This window comes from Hevea brasiliensis, chromosome 8 (genome assembly GCF_030052815.1).
Source record: "Hevea brasiliensis isolate MT/VB/25A 57/8 chromosome 8, ASM3005281v1, whole genome shotgun sequence".
NCBI lineage: Eukaryota > Viridiplantae > Streptophyta > Magnoliopsida > Malpighiales > Euphorbiaceae > Hevea > Hevea brasiliensis.
Window position 1 is genome coordinate 76,504,258 of NC_079500.1, and position 15,758 is coordinate 76,520,015.

The 15,758-nt window shown below is 34.3% G+C and overlaps 1 protein-coding gene across 2 annotated transcripts in view; it reads left to right on the forward strand.

The window, feature by feature from the left end:
- Positions 1 to 15,758, forward strand: part of LOC110657269 (pentatricopeptide repeat-containing protein At5g04810, chloroplastic) — a 46,067-nt gene that overhangs the window by 13,797 nt on the left and 16,512 nt on the right. For both annotated transcript variants that reach the window (XM_058151579.1, XM_021814425.2), the window contains exon 6: positions 8,123 to 8,182. In XM_058151579.1, the coding sequence (XP_058007562.1) occupies positions 8,123 to 8,182 (60 nt within the window). The remainder of the gene's footprint in view (positions 1 to 8,122; positions 8,183 to 15,758) is intronic.

The following is a 15,758-nucleotide window of genomic DNA, read 5'->3' on the forward strand; positions in this document are numbered from 1 at the left end:
AGATTTCTTTGTCCGATCTAGCAACCTCTATTGCAAGAAAGTACTTTAATTTACCTAAGTCTTTAATCTCAAACTCCTGAGTCAAGAGTTGTTTTAGATGGGCAATCTCTTCCTTATCATCCTTTGTTATAATTATGTCTTCAACGTAAACAATAAGGAACCTGTTCTTATCTCTACAGTGTTTCATAAATAGAGTATGATCTACATTGCTTTGATAATATTCAAAGGAGATCATGGCCTTATTGAATTTGTCAAACTACGCTCTAGTTGACTGTTTCAGAGCCTTCTTCGGCTTGCAATCTTTCCCTTTGGTTTTATCATAGTCGAACCCTGGGGAAATTTCCATGTACACCTTCTCCTTTAAGTCACCATGTAAGAAAACATTTTTCACATCAAATTGTTGTAAGTCCCATTCAAGATTTGTTGCACATGACAATAAGATTTTGATGGTATTTATCTTTGCAACAAGGGCAAAAGTCTCATGATAATTCACCCTATATGTCTGGATGAAACCTTAAGTCATAACGTGGCCTTTTACCTTTCAATGGAGTCGTCTACCTTGTGTTTTAGTGTGAATACCCACTTGCATCCCATTGGTCTCTTTCCTAATAGAAGAGAAACAAGATCTCATATCTCATCCCCTCTACCATAATTGCCTTTCACTATGGATCAACACATGCTTTCTTCTAACCTTGTGGGATAGAAACAAAAGAAACAGATGGGACAAAGGCTCTGAAGAAAGAAGTAAAGGAGTCATACGAAATAAAATTAGAAATGGGATGCTTAGTACAAGCTTTGACTCATTTTCTAAGAGCAATGGGAACGTTGAGATCATCAATAGTAGAATTAGAATTAAACTCAGAAAATTAGGATCATTAGGAATTAAAAAAGACACCACATTCTTGAGAAACCGATTCTAGGGATGCTGGTTAATTAGGTGTATCAAGCTCATGGCTGTATCTGTCTTATTCCAACGCATGTAGGTTCTCAAATCAAATCTATTTAATCTTCCTGGGGTTTGAAGAGGTGGTTGGTCTTGGTTAGATGGCTGTAGAAGACAGAGAATTTAGAGAATTTTTTTTATATTTCTTTATACAAAAATGATTTACAAGAATTGTAATTTATATACTTTTAGGACTAAATAGGAAACTAATAAATATAATGATTCCTAATTATGTTCTAATTTATAGCTAATTTACACTAATTAAGAGATTTACACTAATTAAGTGATTCTAACACTCCTCCTCAAGTTGGTTCATGTATGTTGCACATACCGAATTTGCAAACTAGGGTATGAAACCCCTTACAACTTAATCCCTTAGTGAACATATCAGCTAACTGGTTTTTCGACCCTAAGTAAGAGATACTTAAGGAAAGAGATACTTAAGGAACCATTGACAACTTTTTCTTTTATGAAGTGTCTGTCAATCTCTGTATGCTTGGTTCGATCATACTGAACTGGATTGTGAACTATACTGATGGCAGCTTTGTTATCACAAAACAAGGACAAATCACTAGCTTCCAGCAATTTTAATTCCTCCATCAACTTTCGTTACCACGATAGTTCACAAATACCTTGAGACATTGCTCTAAACTCAGTCTCTGCACTAGATCTAGCTGTCACATTTTGCTTCTTGCTTCTCTAGGTGACTAGATTACCACCAACAAAAGTATAGTAACCCGATGTTGATCTCCTATTATCAAGAAATACAGCCTAATCTGCATCTGTAAATGTCTTAATCTGAAGATGGCATGCTTTGAGAAGAGAAGTCCTTTCCCAGTTGCAGATTTTAAGTATCGCAAGATGCGGAAAACAACCTCCAAATGAGGTTCACGAGGATTATGCATATAGTGACTCACTATGCTATATTTGGTTTGGTATGCGAAAGATAAAAAGATAAATCAGTTTGCTAACCAACCTTTGATATCTACCTATATCCACCGATTCCCTAACTTCAGCTTGCAATTTGTGATTTGCCTCAATGGGAGACTCTGTTGGTTTACAACCTAGCATTCTTGTTTCCTCCAACAGATCTAGTATATACTTCCTTTGAGAAATAAAGATGCCTTTATCTGATCTGGTAACCTCTATTCCAAGAAAGTACTTTAGCCTTTTCAAATCTTTGATTTCAAACTCCTGTGCTAGTCGCTCCTTTAAATGAGCCATTTCTTCCCTATCATCACCAATTACCACAATATCATCCACATAGACAATAAGCAGAGTGATCTTACCCTTGTAGTGTTTCATAAACAAGGTGTGATCAGCATTCCTTTGGCGGTATCCAAAGGAAATCATAGCCTTATTGAACCTGTCAAACCATGCCCTAGGTAACTATTTTAAGCCATACAGTGCTTTCTTCAATCTTCAAACTTTTCCTCTGGTCTTCTCATCCTCAAATCCTGGAGAAATTTCCGTATACACTTCTTCTTCTAAATCACCATATAGAAAGGCATTTTTTACATCAAACTGTTGCAAATCCCACTCAAGATTTACTGCACATTGTAATAAAATTCTAATGGTATTCATTTTAGCAACAAGAGCAAAGGTTTTCTGGTAATCTACCCCATACATCTGTGTGAAGCTTTTTGCTACCAACGTAGCTTTATACCTTTCAATTGAACCATTTGCTCTATGTTTTACGGTGAACACCCACTTGCATTCAACTGGTTTTTATCCTAGTAGAAGAGTAACAAGTTCCCATGTCTCATTCTTTGCCAGAGCTTTCATCTCCTCCATCATGGCTGCCTTCCATTTTGGATTGAGAGATACTTTCTTCCAATCCTGTGGGGTAGAAACAGAGGAAACAGATAATAGAAAGACTCTATAGGATGGAGACAAAGAATCATAAGAAATGAAGTTAGAGATGGGATGTTTAGTACAGGTTCTAACACCTTTTCTGAGAGCAATAGGAATATCAAGGTCATTATTAGAAGAAAGAAAAGTAGATTGAGAATTAAAATTAGACTCTTCAGGAATCAAAAGAGACTCATCACATACCTCAGGATGTTCAGGAATTGAATCCAGAGATTCTGATTGATTAGCAGTCTCCTGCTCGATGGCTATATCTGTCTTGTTTCGCCGAGTATAGATTCTCAAATCTGATCTATTTAGTCTCCCTCGAGATTTAGGTGACTCCCCCTGAGTATCATTATTAGGTATAGGCTTTAAACTCAGATTTTCCCTTTGAAGTTGAAAGTTGGGAGAAGACAAAGAAGAAGGGAAAGACACCTCTTCTTCCTTCTTATGCTCCCCCTCAAGAGGTGAATGAAAATAAGATTCAGATTCCCTAAAGGTAACATCCATGCTCACAAAATATTTTCGTGTAGGAGGGTGGTAACACCTATACCCTTTCTGAGTACTGGAATAGCTAACAAAGACACACTTAAGGGCTCGAGGTTCTAACTTCCCTCTATTAGGCTGATGAACAAAGTAAACATAACCAAAGACCTTTGGAGGAACAATATATGAATTTTTACCTTGCAAAACCTCTAAAGGACTCTTAAACTCTAAAGTTTGGAGTGGCATCCTGTTAATAAGATATGCAACAGAAAGAAGAGCATTCCTCCAGTAAGGTTTGGGAATATTCATTATAAACATAAAAGATCTAGCAACTTCAAGTAAGTGTCTATTTTTTCTCTCAGACACTTCATTTTGAGTAATAGTGTTAACACAACTAGTTTGATGCAAAATTCCATTTGACTTCAAATATTCCTAAAAAACTCCATTCATATACTCTGTATCATTATCAGTTCTCAGTATTTTAACATGAGTATCAAACTGGGTGCTAATCATTTTGTGAAATTGCTGAAAATATGAAAATACTTCATTTTTCCATTTCATCATATATACCCAAGTTAACCTACGACAACAATCAATAAAGATCACAAACCATCTATAACCAGATAAAGATACAGTTTTAGTAGGCCCCCACACATCAGAATAGATAGTCATAAAAGGAACTGAAGCCTTATTATTTATTACAAGATAAGATTGTCTAGTGTGTTTGGCAAACTCACAAGCATCACATACTGAGAATTCAGTTTTGCATTGCTTAAACAAAAGAGGATAAAGTTTCTCTAAAACAATAAATGAAGGATGTCCAAGTCTCCTTTGTCACTGGATAATTTCTTCCTCAGCACCCATAGACTGTCCCAACATGGCCTGATCAACGCAATCATTTAATAAATATAGCCCATCTTGCAGTCTACTACTGCCAATCGTTCTCTATATTATCAATTCCTGAAATACAGAGTGAGTGGGAAAAAATTCAATTTGGCAGTTGAGAGCTTTTGTGATAGAATTGAGAGACAGAAGATTAATAGGAAAGCTAGGCACATATAAGACAGAACTAAGACTTATAGTAAGAGTGCATTTAACAGAACCTGTTCCAGAAAAATTAGATAAGGATTCATACGCAGTGCAGACTTTTTCTTTGCCTGAACATGGAGAATAAAATATGAATTTATTTGAAGAGCCTGTTATATGTTTGTTTGCTCTATAATCTATAACCCAAAATGAATTATTATGATTGGCAAGAAAAGCATTACTTGAGTTGACGAAGTTAGAAGAGGCAACTGTAGTGGATTGTGATTCAAGCTATGACAGAAATCGCCTTAGAGTCCGTGCCTCTTCATTGGAAAACATCTTAGTGATAGCAGTATCTTCAGAAACACTCACAGCCTCAGATACATTTGCTTGTGGTCTAGCAGAGCCTATCTTTTTTCCTCTACGCCCTTTAGTTGAGCGGCCATGCAGCTTCCAACATTGTTTTTTGGTGTGCTGGGATTTCCCACAGTAGTCACAATGCAAGTGATCATTATGTGATGGACCATGTGACTGTTCTCGTGAGGAGTTAGTGGTCAGCCCAGCCTAGCCTTATCAACTGCTGTAGAATTGATCATGACACTCCTTTTGCTCTTCTCTTGCTGAACATAAGAATATGTTTGCCTTAAGATGGGCAAAGGATCCTTACCAAGTACTTAGACCCGAATCTGATCAGACTTCATATTTAGCCTAGTAAGAAAATCATATATGTGCTCCTTCTCAATCAATTTCTGGAACTTAATTGCATCAGCCAGACATAAAGCCTAAAAGTCTTGATAGAAATCCAACTCTTACCATAGACCACTCAATTCCGCATAATACTGAGCAACAGTCAACTCACCTTGTTTCATTCCATGAACCTTGTTCCTAAGCTCATAAACTTGTGCATCATTCCCAACTTGAGAATAAGTCTGAGAAACAGCATTACAAATGGTAGTTGCACTGTCCAACAGTAAATATCCACAAGCTATATGAGGTTGCATAGAATTGATGAGCCATGACATAACAAGAGAGTTCTTCGACTCCCACTGATTATAGGTAGAACTAGCACTTTCTGACTTTCTTATTTCCAGTGATGTACCCTGCAGTCCTCTAGCCTGAATGAACAGTAGACAGGATCTAGGCCATGCCAACTTTACAGGACTAATTTGTAAAGAGGGATTATCACCGACAAATTTAGTCTTTGTTTTAGAGGCTTTCTTCTTTCCATCAGTCATTTTTCAATTAAAGGAATAGGTGCTGAAGCAGAAAGCAAGAAACTAGGCAACAGAAGGTACCAAAAAAATAAATGTGCAAACTAGATGTGGAAACACGTTGGTCAGAGGCGTGCCAAACACGGAAGGTCGTCTGTAAGAGGCACGGTCGGAGAAATCATCGGAAAAAGGGTGCACGCGCCAGTGTGTGAAGAATGACGCTAGGCTTCTGGAGGCGCGTGAGCTCACGTGCTTCACCGGACGACGGTGAGACTTCGAGTGCAGGTCGATCGGCTGGTGTCCTTCCTCCTTAGGTGGGTGGTGACAGTCACCTCCCTTCCTAGATTGAAGTAGAAGCTTGGCCCACAAAAAAACTACTTAGAACTACACTGTTCACGCCAAAAAATTTTAGCACATCTCTGATACCATACAGAAGACAGAGAATTTAGAGAATTTCTTTTATATTTCTTCATACAAAAATGATTTACAAGAATTCTAATTTATATACAAAGGCTATGAATAAATAGGAAACTAATAAATATAATGATTCGTAATTATATTCTATTTTATAGCTAATTTATTCTAATTAAGGGATTTACTCTAATTAAGGGATTCTAACAATGGCTAATTACTAAGGTGTGGCCCAAGTTTAATAGTCTCCGCCTGAGGTGGTTGGTTCTGGTTAGGTGGCTCATTACTAAGGTGTGACCTAAGCCTAATATTCTCTCCCTGAAGCTTAATAGCCTGATTTGGAAAAAGGACCCCTTCCTCTTTCTCTTTATGCTCCCCCTGAAGAGGTGACTTAATAGGAAATAAGGTTTAGATTCTATAAAAGGTAATATCCATACTAACAAAATATTTTCTAGTTGGAGGATGATAACAATTCTAGCCGTTTTGAGTACCAAAGTATCCTACAAACACACATTAAGTGCTCTAGGTTCCAACTTCCCAACATTTATATATCCAAAAATCTTTGGAGGAACAGTATAAGAATTATGACTTTGTAAAATCTTAAAGGGTTTTAAAGTTTAGTGTTCTTAGAGGCATTTTATTGACAAGATATGTTGTAGCAAGAACTGCATCCCTGCAATTAGGTGTGGGAAGATTCATAGTAAATATAAGATATCAAGTTATCTCCAATAAATGTCTACTTTTTATCTCCAATAAATGTCTATTTTTTCCTTTCGACTCCCTTTTTGTTCATTAGTATTGACACAGCTAGTTTGATGGACTATACCATTATCAGTTCTTAAGATTTTAACATTAGCATCAAACTGTGTGCAAATCATTTTGTGAAATTGTTGAAAGTAAGAAAATACGTCACTTTTTGCTTTCATCAAATAAGCCTATGTCAACCTAGTGCAACAATTAATAAAAGTGACAAACCATCTATAACCATACATAGAAACATTTTGAGTATGTCTCTAGATATCAGAATGAATAGTCATAAAAGGAATAAAACTTTTATTATTTGCACAAGCATAAGATTATCTTGTGTTTTTAGCAAATTCACAAGCATCATAAACTAGTAAATTTGAGTTGTAATTCTTAAACAAATTAGGATATAACCTTTATAAAGCAGTAAAAGATGGATGTCCTAATCTTCTATGCCATTAGATAATCTTTTTATTAGCACTTATAGACTTTCCTAATAAAGCCTAGTTTGCTCCAGGATTTGAGGGATCACACCTGTCATCTAGCAAACACAGGCCATCTCGCAATTTACCACTATCAATCGTTTTCTCTGTTCTCAAATCTTGAAATATGCAATAAGTAGGAAAAAAAAAAATTAAATTTTGCAAGTAAGGGCTTGGGTAATGAAATTAACAGATAAAAGATTAATAGGAAAGCTAGGAACATGAAGACCGAATTGAGATTTATTTTGGCAGTTCATGTGATAGAACCTGTACCATAAATTGTGTTTAAAGAGTCGTCTGCTATGCGGACTTTTTCTTTTCTTGAGTATAGGGAATAGGTGAAAAATTTATTGAGTATCCTGTCATATATTTGTTTACTTCAGAATCTATATCCCAACAAGATTTATAAAAATTGACAAGAAAAACATTACCTGATTTGACAAAATTAGAAGAGACAAGTGTGAAAGATTGAGATTCAAGTCAAGGCAGCAAGCGCTTTAGGGATTGAACTTCTTCATTGGAAAAAAAAAATCCTAATATCATTTATTCCTTCAGACTAATCCCCGAATTTAGACATATTCGCTTGTGGTTAGGTGAAGGACAAGAGCTGGGCAGAGGCATGGCACGCGAGGAACAATTGAAAAAAAACTAGAAAACGGTTTACGTGTTATGAATAGTAATAGAGTGCGTGAACATTACTGATGAACAGTGCATGTGAACAGTACTAATGAATAGTTCTAAAGCCTGCCGTAATGAATCAAATTCTATGATACCATGATGAAAGACAGTGATATTAGGCTTCTATTTATATACAAAGAATCGAACTTGAATAGGAAAGTACAAAATGGGAAGGTAATTAGAAGGAGTTAATTATGATAGGAAAATACAATTAATGCCTAATAATTTGTATTCCTAAAATCAAGGGATTCCAACATTGCCTTTATGTTAAATTGATATGTATGTTGCAGGAATGTGGATTTACGCCCTCAGTTGTTAGCTATGGATGCCTCATCAATCTATACACTAAGGTAAGGGTTTTATTATATATCCTTTTCACATGAATATGATTGATAATATTTCTTGGATGTATCCTTGAGTTACTTTGTTATGTTACTTTAAAGGGCAAGTAGCCCCATAAATCCTCAACTTTACGTGAATTTTTTACTTTTATCCTTTTTTTTAGTTCTATCAAATTTTTTCTCATATTTTATAATTGATAGCAATTATATCCAAGTGTGAGAATAATGCATTAGACATGTGAATCAATTAAACTGGCATTTGAAAGTCATGCTAATTAACATGGCTAGGTGAACAGTAGCTTAATAAAATCTCAACTGTAGACAGAGGCCCACTTCATGCTCTCTTCTTCTTCTTCTTCTTCTTCTTCTTCTTCTTTTCGAGCATGATTTTTATAATTTTTTTTATTGATAGTAAAGAATGCCATAAAATTGATAAACTACAACAATAAGATAAATTTGTAAAAGAAAAATAAAATCTCTCAAATTTCAGGATTTTTGAGATCATTATCCCTATTTTAGAAATCTCAATTTCACCAAACATAAAAATTATTCTGCTAAAGTAATTAGGCTCTATTAATTCTTGGAATCTATGAAATGGTTACCAATAACTCGAAATATTATATTGTAAACATTTTGGATACACTATTTAAGTCCAAGTTTAGCAGTACAATTTTGATAATATCAAATTGGTTCTTGATTGACAATAGATGTTTATTTGAATGATTTACAATGGGTAAATTTGTGAGATATTAGGAACTTAATACTGTGTTCTATTTAATCATGATTCATTATTTGAGCAGGTTCATTGTCAGGCATCCTAATTGAAAGAAATATGGCACCAAGGGTGCAAAATTAGCAATTTTAAAATTTTAAACACTAATGTTTTATGCAACATGTAAGTTCTTTGTGCTACTACAAAACACATTTTAGGTTAAAACACTTGTAACTCAATTGTTAAAAAGTCTATTTGCCATTGAAAAACTTAAACCTTGAAATTATTAAGATAAAATTAAGGATTTTACCCGTATAGGCGCAGAATCACATTGACCACCTAATACGGGAACTTTAGATCGCCAAGAGTCGATCCTCTAGTCCGTCTACATGAACAAGATGACCAAAGAACTAATCTTCACCCAAAACTCCTTTGTGCTTCCTTTCTTTGTCTGTATAGGCATAGAATCATATTCAACACCAAATCCGAGAGGCTTAGATTGCCAAGTGTGACACTCCTTACCCGTCTACAGTGTAGTCGAGCAAAATATGCCACTCAGTGTGCCAGAGCACCAATTTATATTTCTATTTCAATTTATCCCTTTTAATTCATTTATTTACAATTTTTGATAAATCTGAATTTTTCCGAAATTTTTATAGAAAATCCGGCAGAGTGACGGCTATAAATTGGAAAAGCAGTTCTTCTGAACCTGTTTAAAAGACACTTTCAATATAATTTCCAAATTCAGAACTCCATTACACACATTTTAAATCAATCTCAAAATCTGAACACTATTTTCAGAATTTTTCTATTCACATCATCACTTGAAGTACATTCATGTATATTTCTCAACATTTTATTTTTCAACATACAATTATACAGAAAATTTCAATAACATGAAATTTCATATATTTACATTATCAAATGATTTCAAGAGTTTATAGTTACAATCCAAAATTAATACAAAATGCAAAATACAAAATGCTACCCAAAGTCCTAATGTCCTACAAAGTGCACTGCAGATGTGAGGTGACTCTGGACTCAGTATGCAGCTCTGAAAGTTCACCCGGTCTGATGTCTGCTGGGCTCCCCAACTAGGTCTCCAGTACCTGCGCGTGGCAAAAGCGACGCGCTAAGCAATTCTGCTTAGTGGTGACAATATAAAATAAAATAACTAAAATAAAGTAAGTATGTAGAATGTATGTTTACATTTTGGTAGACTTAATTCCTGGTATTTATTGCAGTATAATTTAATTAAAAATTTGTAAAATTTATTATCATTGCCCGAGTAACCCATACTAGTTGACTGGACTGGATAAACGGGTAAATTGGCACTGGGTACTAAGTACTTCGGACCATCACACCATCGGTCACATTGTGTCTCCCGGTGTGCAACAAAACAGCTAATAAGCTGTAATAATTATCAGGGATAAAACCCGAGTGTAACAACTCAAATAACATAGTCAAAGGCTATTATGTCACAGAATGGCATGGGAAGCCATGAAATACAGAATGGCATGGCTATATGCAGTACTGCTAACAGAACCTTATTGGCATGCCAACCTATCCAAACCAATCTTACTAGGTGTACTAGGGCATGTTACACTTTTAAATTGTATAATTATAGAAATTTAAGTTTAGGTTTTACTATTCATTTCATTAGTCAACTAAAATATTGACTTTTGTATAGGCAATAGGTACATTGGTTCTAATACTCCCAACATACCACATTTTGCATTTTAAAATTGTTGGTATTGGTTGCCAATTCCATTTCTAAGCTTAATGTTAATTGTACTAAATTTTCAGTTTTCAAGCTTTGTGTTTACTGTTCCATTAGTCATTTTTGCAGTGGGAATTTGGCAAAATGATCAACATAAAAGTTGTTCCTTATTTTGTCTAGTTACATTTACTTTTTTGAATCACTCCATTTGGAGTTTTGTAGCTCAAGTTATGGCTTAAAAATCACAAATGACCGGATTATAATTTTTCTAGAATTTCTGGATTGACCAAATCTACAGTATTAGGAGCAGTGACTTCAGGTCACTTTTTGAATATGTTATGGTCATAATTTGGGTTAGGTTTCTTCATGGAAGTTGTAGGTCTATATCTCAGATTGTTGCTGGTAAAATTTCAGGTCAATTGGACCTTTCTACACTGAGTTATGACCAAATGACTAAACACTGTTTATTTGGTCATTTTGCCCAGGCAGAATGCAGGTCACCCGGATTAGGGCAATCTTTTGGCCAACTTAGTTTGATTTTTTTGGTATGATTTCTTCACCAAAGTTGTGCCATTATGTGTCTAGTTTCATGTCCAATTGGCCTTGCACCAATTGAACCTCTACAATTCCAGTTATTGCTGCCCAAATCTGCTGGACTCATGCTCAGTCCTGTAGGTGACCAAGGGGAGCCACACCAAACTCAAATCCCACTACACAATTTACTTCATTTTTGATTTAAACAAAACCAAATAGTCACTAATTAACCATTAAAAACTACTTTCTTCATCACATGATCAAAGTCTCATTTTTATCCCAAACTCTAACTCAAGCATCATCAACCATGCATTATCATTTGCATTTCATCACTCCACTCAAGAGATGCATATTGAGAGCAGCTATACTACCATTTTAACTCCATAAAAAGCATCACAATCTTATCCCAACCAAGGCTGCCGAAATTATGGGATGGCATACAAATGGTATTTAATAAATTTCTTTGTAATTTGCACTCATTCATAGTCCTTAAATATGAATTTAAAATGAAAACCAAGGTTAGGTCACAAACCTCTAATGGTGTGAAATTTCCACTTGCTAAGGTTCTTTTCCTTTTCTTTTTGCCCCAAAAGACTCACCAAGATGTAAGAACACTTTTTTGTGTTGGGAATATAAGGTTTAGTTGGTTAAAGGCCATGGAAATCAAGCTTTCAAAAGCTTGCTAAGGTTGGCTATGGAGGGAGAGGTGACGGCAAGGAGAAGAGTGGAGAGAGTTCTGATTTTTTTTCTTCATTTTTCTGCCCATTTAGTCTCTTTTAAATAAACTTATGCCATGTGTCAACATTGGATTGGTTGGGAGAATTTTAATGACATCATTATGTTGTCATAATTCCAATTTCTTTCATTTTTTATCCTTTTCTTGTCTATTTAATTTCAATTAAATTTTTAACAATATTTATTCACATTTTATGTCATATAAATTATTTACATAAATGGACAAGTCAGTCAAAAATCATCTCTGAAGACGAAATGACCAAAATGCTCTCCGTTTGGCTTAACGAGCCAAAATTGTGTATACCGATAGAAAAATTTTTCTAAGCATTTTCTTGGCATTCTAATGCCATAAGAATCTCAATGACCCTTCTCTGGAGTCCCCCCCGGGTCTAGAGTTGCTAACGGCCTTCACCGTCACTTCCCCTTCAGGTTACTCATCGCTGGGGTTTTGGCTCGTTTAACCTTAGTGTATTTCGTTTCTAAAAATTTTTCTTTGATTTTTATGAGCATTATTTAGTTTCTTTATAACTCCTCACTCTAGCCTATTTAAAATTTCAAATATTCTAGCTGCCCGGACTGGCATTGGTCACCGGAACAGTAGACTGTACGGACTAGCTAAAGTGAGGATGTTACACCAAGAGTCGATCCTTTAGTCCGTCCACACGAACAAGATGACCAAGCACCAATTTTCACCCAAAACTCCTTTGTGCTTTTTCTCCTTGTCTTGACCAAGTTTGCACAAAGATGAAGTTTAAGATTTTTCTTGGTTTTATATTTATGAAAGTATAGAGAAACAATTTTTCTAACTTTAATTCAAGAGTAACAATTTCAAATTCCTCTTGAATTGAGCACAAAGAAAAGGATGGGAGAGCTTGGTTTGAGATAGAGAAAAGAAGAAAAAGAAGAAGAGATTAACACTTAGTCTTAAAAGTTGTCTTTTAATCTCTAACCATTAGAGATATTTAATTCTTCTTAAGGTCAATTAGTAGTTGACCACCAATGATTACCTGCTTTAGAAGTGTCCATATCTAATTTACCAATTAGATGTGTTTTTTAATTTTGATATAACTACTTGTCAATTTAGCATAAATAAGGGAATTAAAATATTAATTAATTAGTATTATGAAAAATACTAATTAACCATTAATTTTCTCTCTCTTCTGACTTCTTAAGCGATATTAACCAAATTAAAATCTCTTACCTTATAAATTAATTAATCAAGTTTATATTTAAATATTTTAAATATTAACTTGAATACTTACATTGATGAATTTAGTTTCAAGTCATGCTTGAAACTTTGCAATTTAATTGTAAACTAAAAAAAATATTAATTTAATTAATTAATTAAATCATTTAATTAATTAATCAACTTAATTATGCATTGATCTTGTCATTCTTATTGTGTGTGACTTTCTAGATTTATTACTAATTGGTAATGAGAACAATATTAACTCTTTAATATTATTGGAACTATTTCATACTTGGAGTGAAATTTCTTTATCACTCTTAGTTTTTATAAATCATGATTGACACCTAGTATAGTGTATCATGACTACCTAATTGGTGATGAATTAATATATATTTAACTCATGATCTTTGATCATATATACTATGCACTAAAATCTCTTCGTTGCAAAATTTCAATTCTAGCTAGGGTTATGATTTATGTCAAACCCTAATTGCTTAGAATTATCTGTTCTCATCTTGATTTCAATTCTTGATTTACAATCAGAAATACCTTTCTGAATAAGTCTATCTGTCCTTGCCATGAACTTTATTCATTGAGAACAATTAAAATAGACATAGGATTTTATCCCTATTTACTTAGAACAACGGATTCTATCTTGACTTAACACCTATTTCCATATATAACTAGTTAAAGCCAACACACGGCCGTATACTCCTACCCAGTATAAGTATGTAAGCAGTATCAAACTTAAACAACCTATATATAAGATAATTGTGTCATCTCAGGTCAAGAGATTATATGCACTATTATAATTTAGATGATAATATATTGATAAAAGTAAACTCCATGTACATATTATCTTAATGTCACTGGTTCAGTCTACTTATTTATAAAGGCTCAATATGTTTGTTATATGACACGAGACTTAGCATTCCATCTTATTAATATCTCATACTAATTCATGAAAATAAACATAGGTGACGGTCTACACGGATAATTTATACCCAATAAGGTATCCTTGACTGTGAATCAAAATTTATAACACTTGTATTAGATTGTTCTGTCACTCATATTCTTAACACATTAAGAATGGAATATCTAACAAGCTATTAAAGGATATTTTCAATTAAATTTAAACGATTTAAATTAAAAGAAAAGATATATGCCTTTAAACTGCAAAATACAAATTACCAGTTATGCTTTAGGACATACTACTAATAATCTCCCACTTGCAGTAGAGCCAATCATTACAAAATCTAAGACCTGTCTTCTCAAGATGTCGATCTAACTGATTTTGTGTCATGACCTTGGTAAGTGGATTAGCTGGATTCTCATATGAAGTTATTTTCTGCATGGCTACATTGTCTCTTTCAACTCTCTCTCTTATAAGATGATAGTGCCTTTCTATGTGTTTGGATTTTTGGTGAGACCTTGGTTCCTTTGCTTGAGCAATAGCACTATTGTTGTCACAGTGGAGAGGAACTAGTGACACAATTGAAGGAACCACTCCATGTCTTGTGACAAACTTTTTTATCCAAACAGCTTTTTTTGCGGTATCAGATGCAACAATATACTCGACCTCTATAGTGAAATCTGTAGTCGCTGTCTGCGTGGAACTTTTTTAGCTGACTGCACCTCCATTACAAGTAAATACACAACCTGAGATAAACTTTTTCTATCATCCACATCTAATTGAAAATCAAAGTCTGTAAATTCATCAAGTTGCAAATCACCTCCTCTATAAATCAAGATTAAATCTTTAGTTCTTTTCAACTACTTAAGGATACTCTTGATTGCAGTCTAGTGTTCTAAACCTGGATTCCATTGAAATCTGCTAGTCAAACTAACAATATAAGCGATATTCGGCATTATACACAACATAGTATACATTACACTTCCAGTTTCTGAAGCATATGGAATTCTTGTCATCTTTTCTCTTTCTTCAGGTGTCTTTGGAGATATTTCTTTGGAAAGATGGATACCGTGCCTCATAGGCAACAATCATTTCTTGGAATCAAGCATGTTAAACCTTTTCAACGCCTTGTTCAAGTATAGACTTTGGGATAAACTTATCATTCTTTTCAATCTATCTCTATAGATTTGAATTTCCAGAATATAGGTTGCTTCCTCTAAGTCTTTTATGGAGAAAGTACTAGACAATCAGATTTTTACAGTTGTTAGCATACCGATATCATTTCCTATTAACAATATGTCATCCACTTACAAGACTAAGAAAGTGGTTACACTCCCATTAACCTTCTTGTACACACATGGTTCATCTACATTTTTAATAAAATCAAAAGATTTAACGACTTCATTAAAACGTATGTTCTAACTCCTCGAAGCTTGCTTTAGACCATAAATAGATCTTTTAAGTTTGCATACTTTAGAACCATATTTGGATTTAAAATCCTTAGGTTGTTCCATGAAAATATCTTCCTCTATGTATCTATTGAGGAAAGCAGTTTTGACATCCATCTGCCAAATCTTATAATCGTAGTATGTAGCTATTGCCAATAAAATCCTAATGGATTTTAGCATAGCTACAGGCAAAAGGTTTCTTCATGGTCGATTCCTTGCCTTTGGCGAAAACCTTTCGCTACTAGCCTTGTTTTATGGGTCTCTGCCTTTCTATCAGAATTAATTTTCTTCTTGAAAACTCATTTATTTCTTATTGGTACAATACCATCAGATG